At 37.1% G+C, this 16,639-nt stretch overlaps 1 protein-coding gene across 4 annotated transcripts in view; it reads right to left on the reverse strand.

The window, feature by feature from the left end:
• Positions 1-16,639, reverse strand: part of SHTN1 (shootin 1) — a 124,334-nt gene that overhangs the window by 62,082 nt on the left and 45,613 nt on the right. For all 4 annotated transcript variants that reach the window (XM_017871255.1, XM_017871251.1, XM_017871253.1 and 1 more), the window contains exons 4-7: positions 12,553-12,647; positions 7,228-7,396; positions 5,096-5,193; positions 2,237-2,318 (exon numbers count right to left, since the gene is read on the reverse strand). In XM_017871255.1, coding sequence (XP_017726744.1) covers positions 2,237-2,318; positions 5,096-5,193; positions 7,228-7,396; positions 12,553-12,647 — 444 coding nt within the window. The remainder of the gene's footprint in view (positions 1-2,236; positions 2,319-5,095; positions 5,194-7,227; positions 7,397-12,552; positions 12,648-16,639) is intronic.

The raw sequence follows: 16,639 nt of genomic DNA on the forward strand, positions 1-16,639 counted from the left end.
TATATAATATGTATTATTTATTTATTTAATTATTTATTTACTTATTTATTTTTGAGAGACGAAGTCTTGCTACGTCTGTCGCCCAGGCTGGAGTGCAATGGTGCAATCTCGGTTCACTGCAACCTCCGCCTCCTAGGTTCAAGCAATTCTCCTGCCTCAGCCTCCCGAGTAGCTGGGGTTACAGACAGGTGCCTGCCACCACATCCAGCTAATTTTTGTATTTTAGTAGAGACGAGGTTTTACCATGTTGGTCAGGCTGGTCTCAAACTCCTGATCTCAAGTAATCCACTCGCTTCAGCCTCCCAAACTGCTGGGATTACAGGTGTGAGCCACAGCGCCTGGACATCTAAGTTATTTTTAAGTGTTCTCCTTATTTACAAAGGAGAGAAACAAACAGCCTTAGATCTATTCAGACCCAAAGAATCAGAGCTTTGTACCAAAGAGTTACTGCAAGACAGAAAGCTTCAAAAAGAAGGTCCTGTCAAATAAAAGTAACATAAATTCTTTGCTATTTTCAACATTCAGTGGCTTATTTTGTCAGTGATAATGACAGGACAGAGGGAATGATGACGCCATTAGATATTAGGCACAAGCTAGGCAGACAGCACACTGTCCATCCACTTCTGGTGAGGCACCTCCACCCTGAGCTGAGTCATACCAACACAATCTTTCAAAAGGCTCTCTTAACAGCTGCCTTCACACACTGTTCCGCCAGGGCACTTCAATACTAACTGACTAAGGACTGGTTTGCTGTGTAATGACATAGAATTCCAAACTCTGTACTCTGTAAATCTACAGCCTCCTCAGATGAAAAACTAGTAAGCAGAGCAATATGAGTGGTGATTTTTGGCGTGAATTATAGGTCCCTGAGAGCTAAATGATTTTCAAGCATATTTAAAAAAGAAATTTCATGAAGAAAACAAAGAACACTGTGACTATCTGAAGCCCTGGCAAGATAACTGACTCTCTTTTCTACGTCTAGAACACTATAATAAAACGGGAATTTTCACGTGTCCTGGCCCTTCTGACTTGGAATCTGAAAAAAATCAGGTTGGTCCTAGTCAGGTATGTATTTACATAATTTTTCTCTCTTTCTAGACAGAGGGCTCTCTGAAGGCAAGACCTATATGATTAACCCTTGCAGAACCCTTTTCCTAACACAGTGAATCAAGACTGAAAATTCTACACCATTTGTATCTTTAAATACAGAAAGACTTGAAGAAATGTTACAATCCAGCATATTGGCCACATTTAACTACAAGGCCCTTTATTTATTAAAAAAATCCCAGTTGATTAATGATAAAAAGATTGACGGCTACCACCAACAACAATAGGGAAGGCCCTGGGTCGCAAAGGCTTCCTGTTAGTGTTGCAGCTTCTAAACAAGGAAAGAGAGTGGCTGAGGGAAAAAGAGAGAACAGAAAGTATATTAAGTTCTTCCTACCACTTCCCAGAATTACTTTTGCAGAACCACACTTTGGCATCATTTCCTTGTTTTAAACTGGGAGACACATGAAACAGCCCTCATGAGAGTTGATGCTGCATTTTATAACTAGGTGGATAAAGTCACTGTTGACCAAAGTACACGAAATTTTCTCTGGATATAACCACTGGAGACATTTCCCTCTCACCAGGAGACCAGGTCTCCTTTTCCTGATCATTAGGTTCGTTTTCATGTGATTCATTTAACTGATAATCAATCTCTTATCGCACTGACTGCCAGACAGCACAGAGCCAGATTTCAAACAGACAGGCAGGAAATCTGCAAGACCTCAGAACAAGTATGCACTTTGTATATCAATCTAACTCTCACTTTCCTATTTTCCACATCCTCTTAATTTACAATTTCATCACATAATGTTACATGTTTTATGTAGATGGTCTAACCTCTTCTGGATTGAGATTTACTAAATAACCTACCAAATATACAAATGCTGAGGGGATAGCTAAAAAGGCCATGATCCCTGGATATATGTAAGACAGAAATAGTATTTCTGTTAAGAGGTTTCAAAATGAGTGGGTTCCTTGTTCCTCAAGTGAAATCACTTTTAGATGTTCCCAGACTCTAAGTTGGGTAATAAAATAATAGGAATGGGAGAGACACACTGCTAGAAAAACACAATATAGGAGATTTTATTTACAATCATACTTAGGCATAGAAGTAAAATGACACACAATATATGCAAACAGAACAAACTGCATATGCATTTCAGAAAAAAAGATTGGACAGACTTACCTCTATTGCATTTTTCTAAGACTTTTCTCTGTTCAAGAACTTCTGAATTTAAAACAGCCTTTTCTTGTTTAACTTTATTTACCTAAAATGTGAGATTTTGAGGGGAGAAAACACCAAAAATTGTAAAACAGGACATATGGCAATGTGTGATACTCAATTGCTGTTCAACTTTCAACATGAAGTTACAATTTAAAGCAGAAATTGGTTTCAATGTGTTAAGACTTTTTATTAAAGCTCTTCTTTAAAGCTTCAAGGATAGCTATTTAAGTTAGGATGTGTACCTGGTACAGAACTTATTGATATATTCCAGTTGGCATTGGCCCCTAAACATGACAGTATGCTAGCCATCCAATGTAAATGATACATATCTTTTTAAAAGTAAAAAAAAAAAAAAAGAATATAGAGATGGGGTCTCTTATGTTGCCTAGGCTGGTCTCGAACTCCTGGGCTCAAGCAATCCTCTTGCTTCAGCCTCCCGAAGTGCTGGGATTGCAGGCGTGAGCCACCATACCCAGCCATGATTCGTATTTTAATGCAAAATCCAACTAAAGATCACCCAGAAAATACAAGAATCATTTAGTCAAGATCTGATACTCAATTTTGGTATTCATTTTTAATGTTGATTACTTTTGACTGAAGACAAACATGAACTTTTAAAATAAAGGAAAACTTTGAACTTTGATGACTCTTGGCTTAAATAAAATAAATACAAATACTCCCACAAAATTTAAATTTCTGAAATAACTGTTGATGTCTATAAATGAAAAGAGAATACTACAGAAAAGTTTTTTTTTTTTTTTTAAAGAACATAAAGAAAAGCTACATATAACAAGGTAGAAGATAAATCTCAAATACATTATATTGAATTTAGAAAGCAGGCATGTTCATAAAATTTAAAAACACTCAAAATACTATGTATTGTAGTGAACATGTAAATATATTCACTGACATGATAAACACCAAGTTCAGAATAATGGCTGTTTAGGGAAACTGGGCAGGAAGCAAGGATTATGCAACTAGAAAGAGTTATACCAGGGCTTTCATCACTGTGCTAATATTCTGTGAATTAAGTTAGGTAGCAGGTATATGGATGTTCATTAAAAATAATTTTTTTTAGACACAGGGTCTCACTCTGTCACTCAGGCTGGAGGGTGGTAATACAATCATTGCAGCCTCGAACTCCTGGGCTCAGGCAATCCTCCCACGTCAGCCCTCTGAGTAGCTGGGACTACAGGCACATGCCACCATGCCTGGCTAATATTTTTAAAAATATTTTTGAGAGACGAGGTCTTGCTGGTCTCCAACTCCCGGGCTCAAGTGATCCTCCTGCCTTGGCCTCCCAAAGTGCTGGGATTACAGGCGTGAGCCACTGTACTTAGCCCCATTATTTTGTTCATTATGCCTTTTCAGATGTCTGAAACAGTCATAAAAAATAAAAATAAAAAATAAAAATAAAATAAAATAAAAGTCATAATAAAAATAATTGTTGAACTGTATTCCAATAACACCTCTAAGTGGGAAGGGAGAGAATCATCAGTAAATAATCACAACTGAGGAACAGAGCACACCAAGAAACAAAGATAATGGTCCTGAAAGTGGCTCTGAATCCATCAGCACCTCCAGATAATCTATGAACTGGTTCTTTTAGTGTAGGCTTTATTTTTTGGTTTTGGTTTAAATTAGTAACTGGTACACACTGTCTAACAGTAAGGCCCTTTCCAAAATATCATCATCCTTCTTCCCATTCATTACAATGTTTTGCCACAATAATAAAAGGAGCCCAGACTGGGAAGTTGGTGGACACTGCTTCCCAACCGTTTTTACATCATGGCTTCCAAGAAAATGACAGTATGTGTATGCGAACTGAGGTAACTGGATGAGGATGCTCACTGACAGGATCAATACGTTGCCATGCTCATAAGCCACTTTATCAAGGTGCAGTAGCACATCAGTTGGGATGCGGTGGGCTACAGAATCTAAGAACCACTGATACAAATTGAATCAAGAATCAACGCTGTGAAGGCAAATCCTTGAAGCCTCATGCAAATAAAAGGCAATTGTAGAGGTCTTGTTCTTAAAGACAGTTCAAAAGGAAAAAGAGGCCAGGTGCAGCGGCTTGCATTTGTGTTCCCAGCACTTTGGGAGGCCAAGATGGGAAGATCATTCAAGTCCAGGAGTTCAAGGTAAGCCTGGGAAATACAGGAACCCACATCTCTATAAAAACATTTTAAAAATTAGGCAGGCGTGGTGACGCCTGCCTGTAGTCTCAGCTATCTGGGAGGCTGAGGCAGGAGGATCATTTGAGCCTGGGAGGTTGAGGCTGCAGTGAGCTGTGATCGTACCACTGCACTCCAGCCTGAGTGCGATAGAGTTAGGTCTTGTCTCAAACAAAACAAAACACCAGAAAAGAAAGATTCTGCAAGCAACCACTTGAAGGCATCCTACCACCTATCATAAATGCCTGTGTTGGAGCAGCACTGAGGGATAGTCCTTCCCAACTGAACCAGTCATTCACTGGAAAAGCAAAACATACTTTTCTTTCTCTACCAGCGGCATTAAAATATATGACTTGAAATAGTAGCTACTATTTGCCTTACATAGCAAAACCTGGGGGAACAACAGGAAACATGTCCATGCTATTTCAGAGTTTTATTTATTAAGCCAGGTAGCGGGTACATGAATCTTCATGATCTTATTTCCTCTACCTTTTTCTATGTCTGAAATTGAGGAGAGAAGATTAAAATTGGTACATGGTTCTCATGTTAGAAATTGGCTTATAATACTAAGTTCTTAACTTAGCAAATCCCCAAACACCTTGAAAATGCTAAAGCCCTTGCCTTTCAGGCCTGAGATACATACTTCTTCAATTACTTCTACGAGTTTGCTCTTGAGATTTTCCAGCTCAATGGCTAATATCTTCTTCTCCTCCTGAACAGATACAATTTGATCTCGAAGTTCTGCATTTTTAAAGAAAAAAATATATATATTAACTTATTTTTAAAAGAAGACATCAGTCTGGTCAAAAGAATTGAAAATGCCAGTCCATGTGCAGCTTATGGTCAAGATTATTTAACAATTAAAAGGAAATGAAGAACCAAAGGACAATGAGAATCTCATTTGCGTGGCCCCTCCCCCATATAGCCATGGATATTAACAATTTTATATCAGGCAACCTCACTACATTAAATGTACCAGATCATGTTTTCTTTGCATTCTATCAAAACCACATTCTAGAAAACTATCTGGCATTTTGGAAGTAAGATTTTTTTAAGTTTTCAGCAAAACAAATTAAGGTGTAGTATTTATTTCTTTTTTATTTCATAATGCCACAGGCTCTTATCACAAAACAATATAAACAAACAATTGGGCAGTTAATAATTTGCATATTTTGATTAAAAGTAAAAGATCCTGACTTGTTGCCAATGTATAGTCCTTAGACATTATTTGAACTGATTCAAAATATAACCATTTGAAAGAAGGGTTAATTCTCGTAATTTTCTCTCTAGAGTCATGGCTGTTTTGTTTTTAAATTTATTACATAGTTTTATTATTAGGATTCAATGAAAAATGTGTTACTAGAGTGAGAATATTATCAACTGTAAGAGCAAAATCTTCTGGTGTTAAAGTTACTTCCATCACTCAAATGTTTGAAAATACACATACATTAGCACAGACTACTCAAATTTATATTCCGGCCTACTGTTTTGCCACTTAGGTTTTTACTGCCTTTAATTTCTTACTGTTTTCCAAGTGCAATAAGAAACATGTTATGTGGTTATTTGTAAATTAAATCAAACTCTTTACATAAACTCAGCTTGAAGAAGTTATCAGAGACTTATTTCTAAATCACTTTCTCCATTGGCTGGCTAATCCAGAAAGAAGAACATGAAACCAAATTGTTCAAGCTCGAACAGAAAGGAGAATGATGAACAAAGGGAACTCCTTTAAAATTCCTCTCCCTCCCTACCAACATGAATTCTATTTTGTCTTAGCTTGAGAGGTTGAAGAGTCAGATAAAGATGGTGTCTGTAACATCCTTTCTTCTTTGTACTTCGAGTTGAAATTTTATCTACCAAACAAATAAATGAATATTGCTTTTGACCTGTATACTAAATTAAAACGTTCCAGTAGTTATTGAGCCAGAACTGCTTTCCTACATCTTTAAATAAACATGTGTATGAATAAAATGAATGAGAATTTAATAGATGTATCATATGATCTTGCCTTACAACACTACCTGTTAACCAACAAAAAGGGGTGTTGGCTAAATATATTTTTATTCTTTCTTTCATTTAACAAAAATATCTTGACACATGGTACATATCCTTAAGGTTATAGTATAACTGGCTGTTTCCATTGAGACAACACTTTCAAAAGTGCCTAATTCCAAACAAGAAAGTAACTCATAAAGCACAATTATTATATACCCTATGGTGATTTGGAGATTTAAATAAATGATGTGGGAAGCTTTCAAAATACTGACGCCTGGGTCCTACCCCATCCAAAATTCGGATTTAATTGGCCTATGGTGTAGCAAAATTTTGGATAGGGTAGGACTCAGACATCAGTTTTGTTTTTTTGTTGTTGTGTTTTGGAGATGTAGTCTCACTCTGTTGCCCAGGCTGGAGTGCAACGGCACAATCTTGGCTCACTGCAACCTCCACCTCCCAGGTTCAAGTGATTCTCCTGACTCAGCCTCCCAAGTAGCTGGGATAACAGGCACCCGCCACCATGCCCAGCTAATTTTTGTATTTTTTAGTAGAGACGGGGTTTCACCAGGTTGGCCAAGTTGGTCTCCAGCTCCTGACCTCAGGTGATCCACCCGCCTTGGCCTCCCAAAAGTGCTGGGATTACAGGTGTGAGCCACCATGCTCTGCCCAGGCATCAGTATTTTTAAAGCTTCCCACATGATTCTGATGTGCAGTCAGGGTTCAGAAGCACTATCCTAATGGGGTACAAAATATGCTCAACAATTAAGCAAAGAGTTCTACCTTTAATTTGCTTCTGACACTGTACTGAGACACAAGTCTCGGCGGCACCGTCTGTGTCTGTAGTTGAATCTTCATCATCAATGTTTATCTCTTCAGTTATTACATCTGGCCCCAGCTTGGCCATGTACAACATGCTGATTCTTTTCAATGTTTTATTTTCTTTATTTAGCTAAGACAAAATATAAAAACAGTTATTTTAACAGCAGCCAAATGAGTACCTTGGGTTTTTAAACAATAGACAAATTAAGTATATTTTTGTCTTACATATTCATCAACACTCACAGCAGGACATAACAATTAGCAGATTCATTAAATAAGGTTTTATATTAAATTTATTTCTTTAACCAAGACCTGATGGCTGGATTACAGCCAGTAGCAAGTGGAAATGCTAGTTGTAACTGATGAGAAATATAGGGAACTAAGATAAAATACCAGTACAGATTAAATAAAATTTTGATTTATAGTCATTAATAGTCTTTAAAAAGGCACTTTATTTCAAGCAAATCTTCTGCTTGCTGTGGTGCTGTGAACACCTTTTAAATGTCTGTTTACCTAACATCTCCTCTTTTCTGGACATTACCACTCCTCATTGTTCCACATGATTTCAATGAGAGCGCCATGCTCTCCCAAGCATACCCCATCCCTTTGGTCACAGTGAATTAGCCCAGGGATTAAGCACATGACCCAAGTGTGACCAATCAGATCCCCTCTCTAGAAATTTAGAGGCTAGAACAGAGCAATGAGTTTCTTTCCATGTGTCTGGACAGGAGCTGCTGGTAACCACATTCCACTACAGAATCAAGGAAAAGAGGAAGGTAGTTTTTAGAAAAGCTAAAACTGAAGCTGATGTGTAGAGAAAGGAAGAGAAAAGCAATGGAGAAAGGGTTTCCCACCAGACTCAAGCCCCAAACTCCAGTCCATTCCTAAACTGCTCCTGACTCAGAGATTCTATGGAATTCTCTGATATTTCTAATAGATTCCTACATCATTTTCTTTTTTTATTTAAACTAGTTCAAGATGTTGTTTCTACTATCTCTTCTACTATCTCTATTAAAAGAGTTCTCATTTGGTCGGGTGTGGTGCCTGTAATCCCAGCACTTTGGGAGGCCGAGGTGGGCAGATCAGAAAGTCAGGAGATCGAGACCATCCTGGCTAACATGGTGAAATCCAATCTCTACTAAAAAAAAAAAAAAAAAATACAAAAAATTAGCTGGGCGTGGTGGCAGGCAGTTGTAGTCCCAGCTACTCGGGAGGCTGAGGCAGGAGAATCGCTTGAACCCAGGAGGCGGAGGTTGCAGTGAGCCGGTATCATGCCATTGCACTCCAGCCTGGGTGACAGAGCGAAACTGTCTCAGGGAAAAAAGAAAAAAAAAAAAAAAAAAAAAAAAAAAAAACGCTGCTTAGGCTCTATACCATACCAAAATATCTGGCAGTGGAGCCCAGCATAGCACTTTTTCGGTTTCCCAGGTGATTCTAATGTATGTCAACACAAAGAATCATTGAGAAATGCACTGCTTTAGTATCCAACCCAGCTCTGCAATAAAATTCCCTCTCTGCCTTTACAATTACGTTTCAGTTTTCTCATCAATAAACTAAGAATTAAGATAGTTTCTATCCCACAATAGGATGATTAAATGAGACATTATATATAAAGTATTTAATATAGTAACTGCCACATAATAAAACTTCTGTGTTAGCTATTAAAAGTAAGAAAAGAGGTTTAGTTTGTGTCTAACTATCCTTCGGAAATCATTTATCCCAGCTAGTTTTCTTCAATCAAGGTATTCATTTATGCATTTTCTTCTTCCTCCAGGATACTCATGGAACTATTAGTTTCTGCCATCTAGTGCTTACTATATTACTTCTTAGACAACCACTACAATAATACCTTAGTAACATCATAGTTAACACAGTTCTGCCCTCAAAAGGGTTTAATGCCTCTATCAAACCAGGTACCAAAATCCATCAGTTTGTCTGTAATACAATTACTCTATTAAACAAAGTCACCAGTTTAAGAAAAAAAAAAGCCAACCAGAAAATTTCGTAAGTCTTCTCTGAAACACCATTTTCACATTTTGAAAGAAGAAATGTAAGATTTATATATATGAGGTCTTTTTTTTTTTTTTGGAGTTTGGTTCTTGCTCTGTCACCCAGGTTGGAGTGCAGTGGTATGATCACAGCTCACTACAGCCTCAAACTCCTGAACTCAAGTGATCCTCCCACCTTGTCCTTTCAAAGCACTGAGATTACAGGTGTGAGTCACCACACCCAGCCTAAACATGAGGTTTTATGTGCATACTATTTGGACATTTTTGAGAATTCTGAATTTACAGATTTTAGCTAAGCAATTTCATTGTAGCTATTTGCCAAACTATAGGTTAATGGCATGCTACTTGTTGTTTGGAATCCCTCCATGTCTAAGGCAAAAATATATCTTTTTTTTTCCTTTTCTTGAAATGGAGTCTCACTCTGTCACCAAGCAGGAGTGAAGTGGCGTGATCTCGGCTCACTGCAAACTCCAACTCCCTTCACGCGATTCTCCTGCCTCAGCCTCCCGAGTAGCTGGGATTACAGGCACGCGTCACCATGCCCAGCTAATTTTTGTATTTTTAGTAGAGATGGGGTTTTGCCATGTTGGCCAACATGGTCTTCATCTCCTGACCTGAGGTGATCCGCCCACCTCAGCCTCCCAAAGTGCTGGGATTACAGGCATGAGCCATCGCGCCTGGCCAAAAATATATCTTTTAAAATCCTACAGTAACAGAACCTACTATTCTATTCAAATGTAAGTAGAGTTTTTATATTACCTATAGTTTGTGACTATTTAAAGGTACAAAACAAGCAAGTTTAATGGCTTTGGATCGTATGACTTAAATAACTGGTCTACATTTATCAGTTTTATCTACACATTTTAGCAAAGGAAAGTATCCATACTTGGTTCTAAGAAAATTATGAGGAACTGGGCACAGTGGCTCACACCTGTAATCCCAGCACTTTGTGAGGCTGAAGCAGGCAGATCACCTGAAATCAGGAGTTTAAGACCAGGCTGGTCAACACAGCGCAACACCGTCTCTACTACAAACACAGAAATTAACTGGGTGTAATGGCAGGTGCCTGTAATCCCAGCTACTCAGAAGGCTGAGGCAGGAGAATTGCTCGAATCCAGGAGGCGGAGGTTGCAGTGAGCCAAGATGGCACCACTGTACTCCATCCAGCCTGGGCAACAGAGCAGGACTCCATTTCAAAAAGAAAAAAAAAGAAAATTATGAGGTCAAACTGCATCATAAGAATTAAACATTCCATTTGTCATTAATTTGATGGCAATAATGTAGAAAAGTAAGAATTCACAGAACTTGGCTCTGAGAAAAAATGAGCAGTTTTGCAAGTCTACTTTCAAAAATGACAATTGATACTTAAATCAGAATGTGCTATTATCATTTATTGGAAACACGTATAATGAAGTTTCCACATTTTGCATTCAAAGCACTCTTTTACAACAAACAAGCACATTTACAGTATTTGATTTAATCAATTTTTTGGATTTTTATTCTAGGCCCTATGAGTTCATACTATATCTTCAAAATAAACTATATGTCCATTTTAAAAAAGGCTTTTTAAAGAACAGGCAACAAACAGTGTTAAGTAAGGATCCTACTGTTAAGACTTAATTGTAAAAATGAGCTTAGAGATTAGGTAACACTGGTTCATAACCAGCAATGAATATAACAGTCACCAGGCAGCTTTTCTACACACACATGCCTGGGTCACACATCTGGAGCCAGTGGATCTGGGGTATTATGAAGAAGCCAACAACCATGGCGCATCCTGGCATTTAGAGCAAGACAACTGTAGCTCAGAGAGGTGAGTTCTCTTGCCAAAAGACAACTATTAAATAAAAGGGAAGACAGAAAAGTAATTTTTTTACAGGGGGCCATATGCAAATAAATTATTAACTCCAGTCCTAACTCTAGTCCATCATGTCATTTAAGATGAGACACTACAGTCCAGAGAACAAAACTAACTTGTCCAAAATCACATATGCCCAAAATGACATAACCGGGAACAAAACCTATGTATACTGCCCCACAAACCAGTGCCTTCCAGAAACTCTGCCAATCCTGAAAGGTAGCCAGTATCCTCACTCTGGATGTGCTATGACAACAGGAATACTTGCTAATAACAAGAAAAAATAGAGAGTGTATCCTTAGACACTAGAAGATCCAGAGCAGTTAGCAGGCTCCAAATGTACTTTTTCTCTACTTATTCCAAAAAAAGAAATTCAAAGAATGAAAACAGAATTCACACAACATTATGGACTAGTGAACTCCAGAAATGTGCCGCAGAGTAAAAATGATGTGAGAATACTCATGTTATCATTTTTTTAAAAGTGTTTTTAAAGTGTATTGCTATGTATTCTTCAGACGAATACCAGGAGGTTACATAACCAAATTTATATTCTTAGGTTCTGATTAAATATCTTATGAATTCTAATGTAGTGTTGTTATGCAAACAATTAAGCAAATGCCTCTAGCAAGCATGCTGTTAATGCATACAAATTATATTTATTTATGTATTTATTGGGAGTAGGATTTCAGTCACATCCAAAGGAATTTTTGGAGGTGGGTGATGGAGGGGAGGGAAAAGAAACACAACCAGTATTACTAATGAAATTTGGTTGAAAATTGCTGTAATCCATTTTCTGATGAAGTGGTTCAGATGCATTTTACCCAACCCAAAATACATAAGACAGAGATAAAAAAACATTCTTTAATAATAATGTACTTCTGATGAGACAGAATGTAGAAAATTACACACTTGGTAAATTCATCAGCAAGAGGCAATCAGTGGAACACTGGAGGTCACCTTTAGCATGCCCTCGCTTCGCTTCCACAAATAATCACCTGAAATGTATGGCTTCAGGGTGACTTTTTCATCTGATTCAAATATGAGACATTCACTGGTCTTTTATGTCACACCAGGTTAGTTTTAAACTTGGTTAGCATTTTAACCAAATGCATGGACATTTGCAAAGTTCCGTTTAACCCTACTCTGGGACCATTTTTTCCACATTTTCACAGGCAAAAAGCACAAATGCTGAAATACTCACATACAAATGCTCCTTTTACAATTGGAATAACTTTTGCATTAAGGTGAATATTTACATAATCATATTCCAGGATTCTGAGACCTTTTAACATTTCCCTCACCATCAGAGCAGATAATCGATTAGAGAAACAGAAAAGCAAAACCGGACAGAAGTCACTGCTTAGAAAAGCAAGTTGAAATTTAAAAGCTCAGGTAAAATGCCTTCATTTGAAGTCTCACCTTTGTTGCCAAAGCTTCAGCACTTTCTCGACAAGTCTTCTCTATTTCAAGATGGTTCTGCATGAAATTAACTTCCTCTATGACCATGTGAGAAACTAGGAATGAGGGGGGAAAAAAAAATCTCAGCATTCAAAGATTAGTCAGCTATTCCAGGAGCCCACGCATCGTCCCATGATTAAGAATACTTCAATTCTTTGGCTAGCCAGACCTTTAGCTATCACTGAAAAAAAGGTTTTTGAGAAGCTGCCCTGATTAAATCTGAGCTAATATTTGAATGTAGAAAGAAACAAGAACACAACGAAAAACATTCATTTTACATACATACATTTTATTATGTACATTTTAAGAAAGCTAGATTTTTTTACATCTATTTTCTAAGCAACTATATATGTATCCATACACATATCTGCTAATTTAAACAAAAGAATATTTCATAAATAAAGAGGAGTGACAGCATGACTTCTTTTTCTTAGCAGGGTGTAACAAAAAATAAAAGAAAAATAAATCTTAAATTGATCTTATGACTGGAATAGTGATGTGGCAACTTGGCTAAGTACTGCAACATTAGTCTCTATTAGCTACAAAGTAGTTACTGCTATTTTGTAAGTAACTCTTGGGCAGAAAAGTGTAAGCAATAAGATTTATGTACTATATGGTTATAAAGCAGAGGCTAATAAATTGCTTCCTGAATCACAGGCTATCAGGAGCATTAGAGGAAAAATAAAATTTTACTTGATATTTTACCAATGCTTGAAAAACAGTATTTTTTAGATTTTTTGATAGCTGGTGCATGTAAATTGAGATTTACAGGTATAAAGTGATTTAGAACTTGAGTTATATTTTGAAGATCAAGTAAGAAAAATGCCAATTCCTTCCACCCATATTTCTAGTTAAATGAAAACTCTCAGAATCTCAACCCTAAATGTAGACAGTACTTATTGCCATTTGTTTGGCTTAAAAAAAAAAAAATTAAAGGAAACCCAAATGTGAAACCCAACAAAGTTAGGCAAAAAGCACTGGGCTCACATAACACAAAGAGAGATTACTTTTGCTTCATTTAAGCTTAATTAACCTGCAATTATGATTAAACTCAGGGGAAAAAATTTCTGTCCAAATTAAATACAAAAATGTATTACTTCCTAAGTCTGTCCAAAGTTCTTATTATGTTAATATTCAAATTCATAAAGCAGCACTAAATGGCCAGAAACATCTCTAACCTTGACATTTTTTCAGGGGTAATAATAATCTGCAGCAAATGCAGGCCAACCAAAAACCACTTAACTAATTAGTAGTTGCAGTCACCGAGAAAAACATGAATCAACACTGTTATTACAAGTGGCACATTTGAGTGGCATCTAATTATGACTTGATGAGCACGATACTTGCATTATCAACATTACTACTGCATCCCATCAGGGCCTAAAAGCTGCTGATGGCATTGACTTCGAGAAACTCCCACTCAATGGTACAGCAGCACCCAACAATCGGCTTGGCAGGGGCCCCCCTCACTAAATGACACGTTAAGCGTAATTACTGGTAGACATTGTAAATAAACAGGATTGGAAGTGAAAATTGTACCAAGTGCATAAGACACAATCTGACACATTGGAAGTGGCAGCCTTAATTGAGAGTTTCTTTGACTGCTCAAGATCATTTCAACTGCATTTCTCAGAGGACAGTGATTATAACTGTGGAGACAGACGGCATAATGGTATCAGCACTGCTGACAGAGCAGTGAATTAAATTGTATCTGCTGTTGTGTGAAAGCCTTGATGAGAGGTACAGATGCCTTAGTGGTCTTATCATTATAACACAATGGTCATGTTGTCATCAACCTTTCTGGCTCCAATTGAAAAGAAATGATTGTGTGTTGAAGCTCCCCCTCCCTTCCACATCACCCCCCTTCTTCTCTTCTATCTCTTGTTCTGAATAGAACCAATTTTCAGAGAGCTATGAAATCACGCAATAGGTCCTAAAATGCAGCTGCTTGGCATACAAACGGGTCCCCATTAAACTGGAATCACACACAATATGTGTTTATGCCAGAAGAACAAATAGAAGCTGAACACAGGCCAAGTTTATTCACACACACAAAGCCCATGTAGCTCTTCATCAATATAATTGCCTTTTATATTGTAGTTTAAATAATAGGCTCTATTATTTCCTTAAAATCCTAATATTCCTGGCATTTTATCACTATGTTTACAAGGTAGGTTCTTCAAAAATGTGAAGGAAAGAGAAAAGAAACCTATACAATTTTACAACATCAAATATGACTTTGAATTTTAGCCTTAACTACTTGACATCTTCTGCCACAATCTGGTATTTCCACTATCATAACAAAACATAAACACTCTGCATTTTCATAGGAATCTTACTTTTATTCAATAACATTCTTGCTCTTGAAAGAGTAAGAAAATTCATTCCACAGTAGTGAGGTTTAGGCCTAGCAAATAGGAAAAAAAAAAACAAGCAAAAAAAAAAAAACCAAAAAATTTATTTTCTAAACATTTTGTAAAAAGGTGCTCTGTGATTTAACTTCATAAACATAGCTGGGTAGTCCTTGCTCACACTTTCTCCAATTCTGATTTGGCACACTCCATCTGGTGGGATTTTTATTGCTTCTCAAAGAGAGAACAGTAGACATTTTTTAAATTGCACATTAATTTTTAGTTTAGGAAATTCTTCCAGTGCTAAATTGGTAGCATAACAAACCTACTTACCAACTTTCTAGGTTCATAAGGGAAGAATATATTTCAAAGGGTGATTGTATCTTTAAAAAGCATGACCCCATTTCCAAAACCAAAAGTCATGTGATGCAAAACAGAACTATTTTTAATATGTAAATTTATTTGCACATTTCAAAGAATAAAAGTTTTTTAAGCATTTAGATATTCGTGTAACAACTTGCCCTGTGGTGCTGAATTGAGCTTGTCTCAGGATATCCACAATCCATGGCCACTGTACCTGTCATATTTGCATATTTGGATGACATGAGGTTTAAAAAAGAAAAAAGATGAACTTTTAATAAAGTGTCCGTAATATTGCAGTTATGTTAAAAAGAAAAATCTTTCAGAAATATATACCGAAATATTTCCAGGCAGTAAACAGTAAAATGCTATGATGACTGGAATTAGTTCCAAGGCAATCCGAGGTCAGTGACAGTGGGTGTATGGGTGTACAGATGGAAGACTGGCTGTGAGTTGGCAACTGTTGCAGCCGGAAAACTGAAACATGGGGATTTGTTACAGCATTTTCTCGCTTTTGCATAACTTTAAAATTTTTCATAATAAGAAAATTTTAATGACCCTGAGAACTCAGAAGTGTAACATAAAAGTACATCAACTATTGTTTCTATTCGTCCACTCGAATTAGCAAAGTTTGTCTCTCTTCAACTATGACTTCAAAGCAGTCTTACATACATGGCAGTGCAGTACACATCACATTGTAGGGTAACCGGTTTTTTTTTTCTTTTACTTGTTTTTATCTTCTACTCACTATGAACATTAGAGCATGGATTTTGTTTTACAAGTCTGATTCTCTTGCACCTAGCACAATGCTACATGCAAAGTAGGTGCTCGTGTTAGTGTCTATTTGAAGGATTGAAGGCCTAAGCTCATCTGGGAACAGCCTTTTATAAGAATGTTCTCTGTAGTATAGAATTGCTTAGGAAACAACTACCATCATCATTTGTTGAGCCTGACTATGTGTTCAGCCTTGTGCTAAACTCTTTACATGTGTTCCCTCCCTCATGAAGCCTCACAACAATCCTATAACGTTGGGATGATCACAGCAATTTTATATTTGAGAACATGGAGGCCCGGAGAAGTTAAATAACATATTCTAAATCACAGAGCTCTAACCGGTAAAGCCCAGCTGAAACCACTTCTAGGTGATGCTACTTTTCTATAGTCCTTTGAAATTCATTATACAAAGTGTCACCACCAATGATGTTGCTTCTACAGCAAATCTCCTCTCCCAACTTCAACTCCCAGAGATATTTAGATGTAGAAAATCTCTAAAGCATATGTGGTGAACATATTACAAATTCTTCTTCAACATCAGACTACTTTAGAAGTTTTCCATG

Source organism: Rhinopithecus bieti, unplaced genomic scaffold (assembly GCF_001698545.2).
Source record: "Rhinopithecus bieti isolate Rb0 unplaced genomic scaffold, ASM169854v2 scaffold_5982, whole genome shotgun sequence".
Classification (NCBI taxonomy): Eukaryota; Metazoa; Chordata; class Mammalia; order Primates; family Cercopithecidae; genus Rhinopithecus; species Rhinopithecus bieti.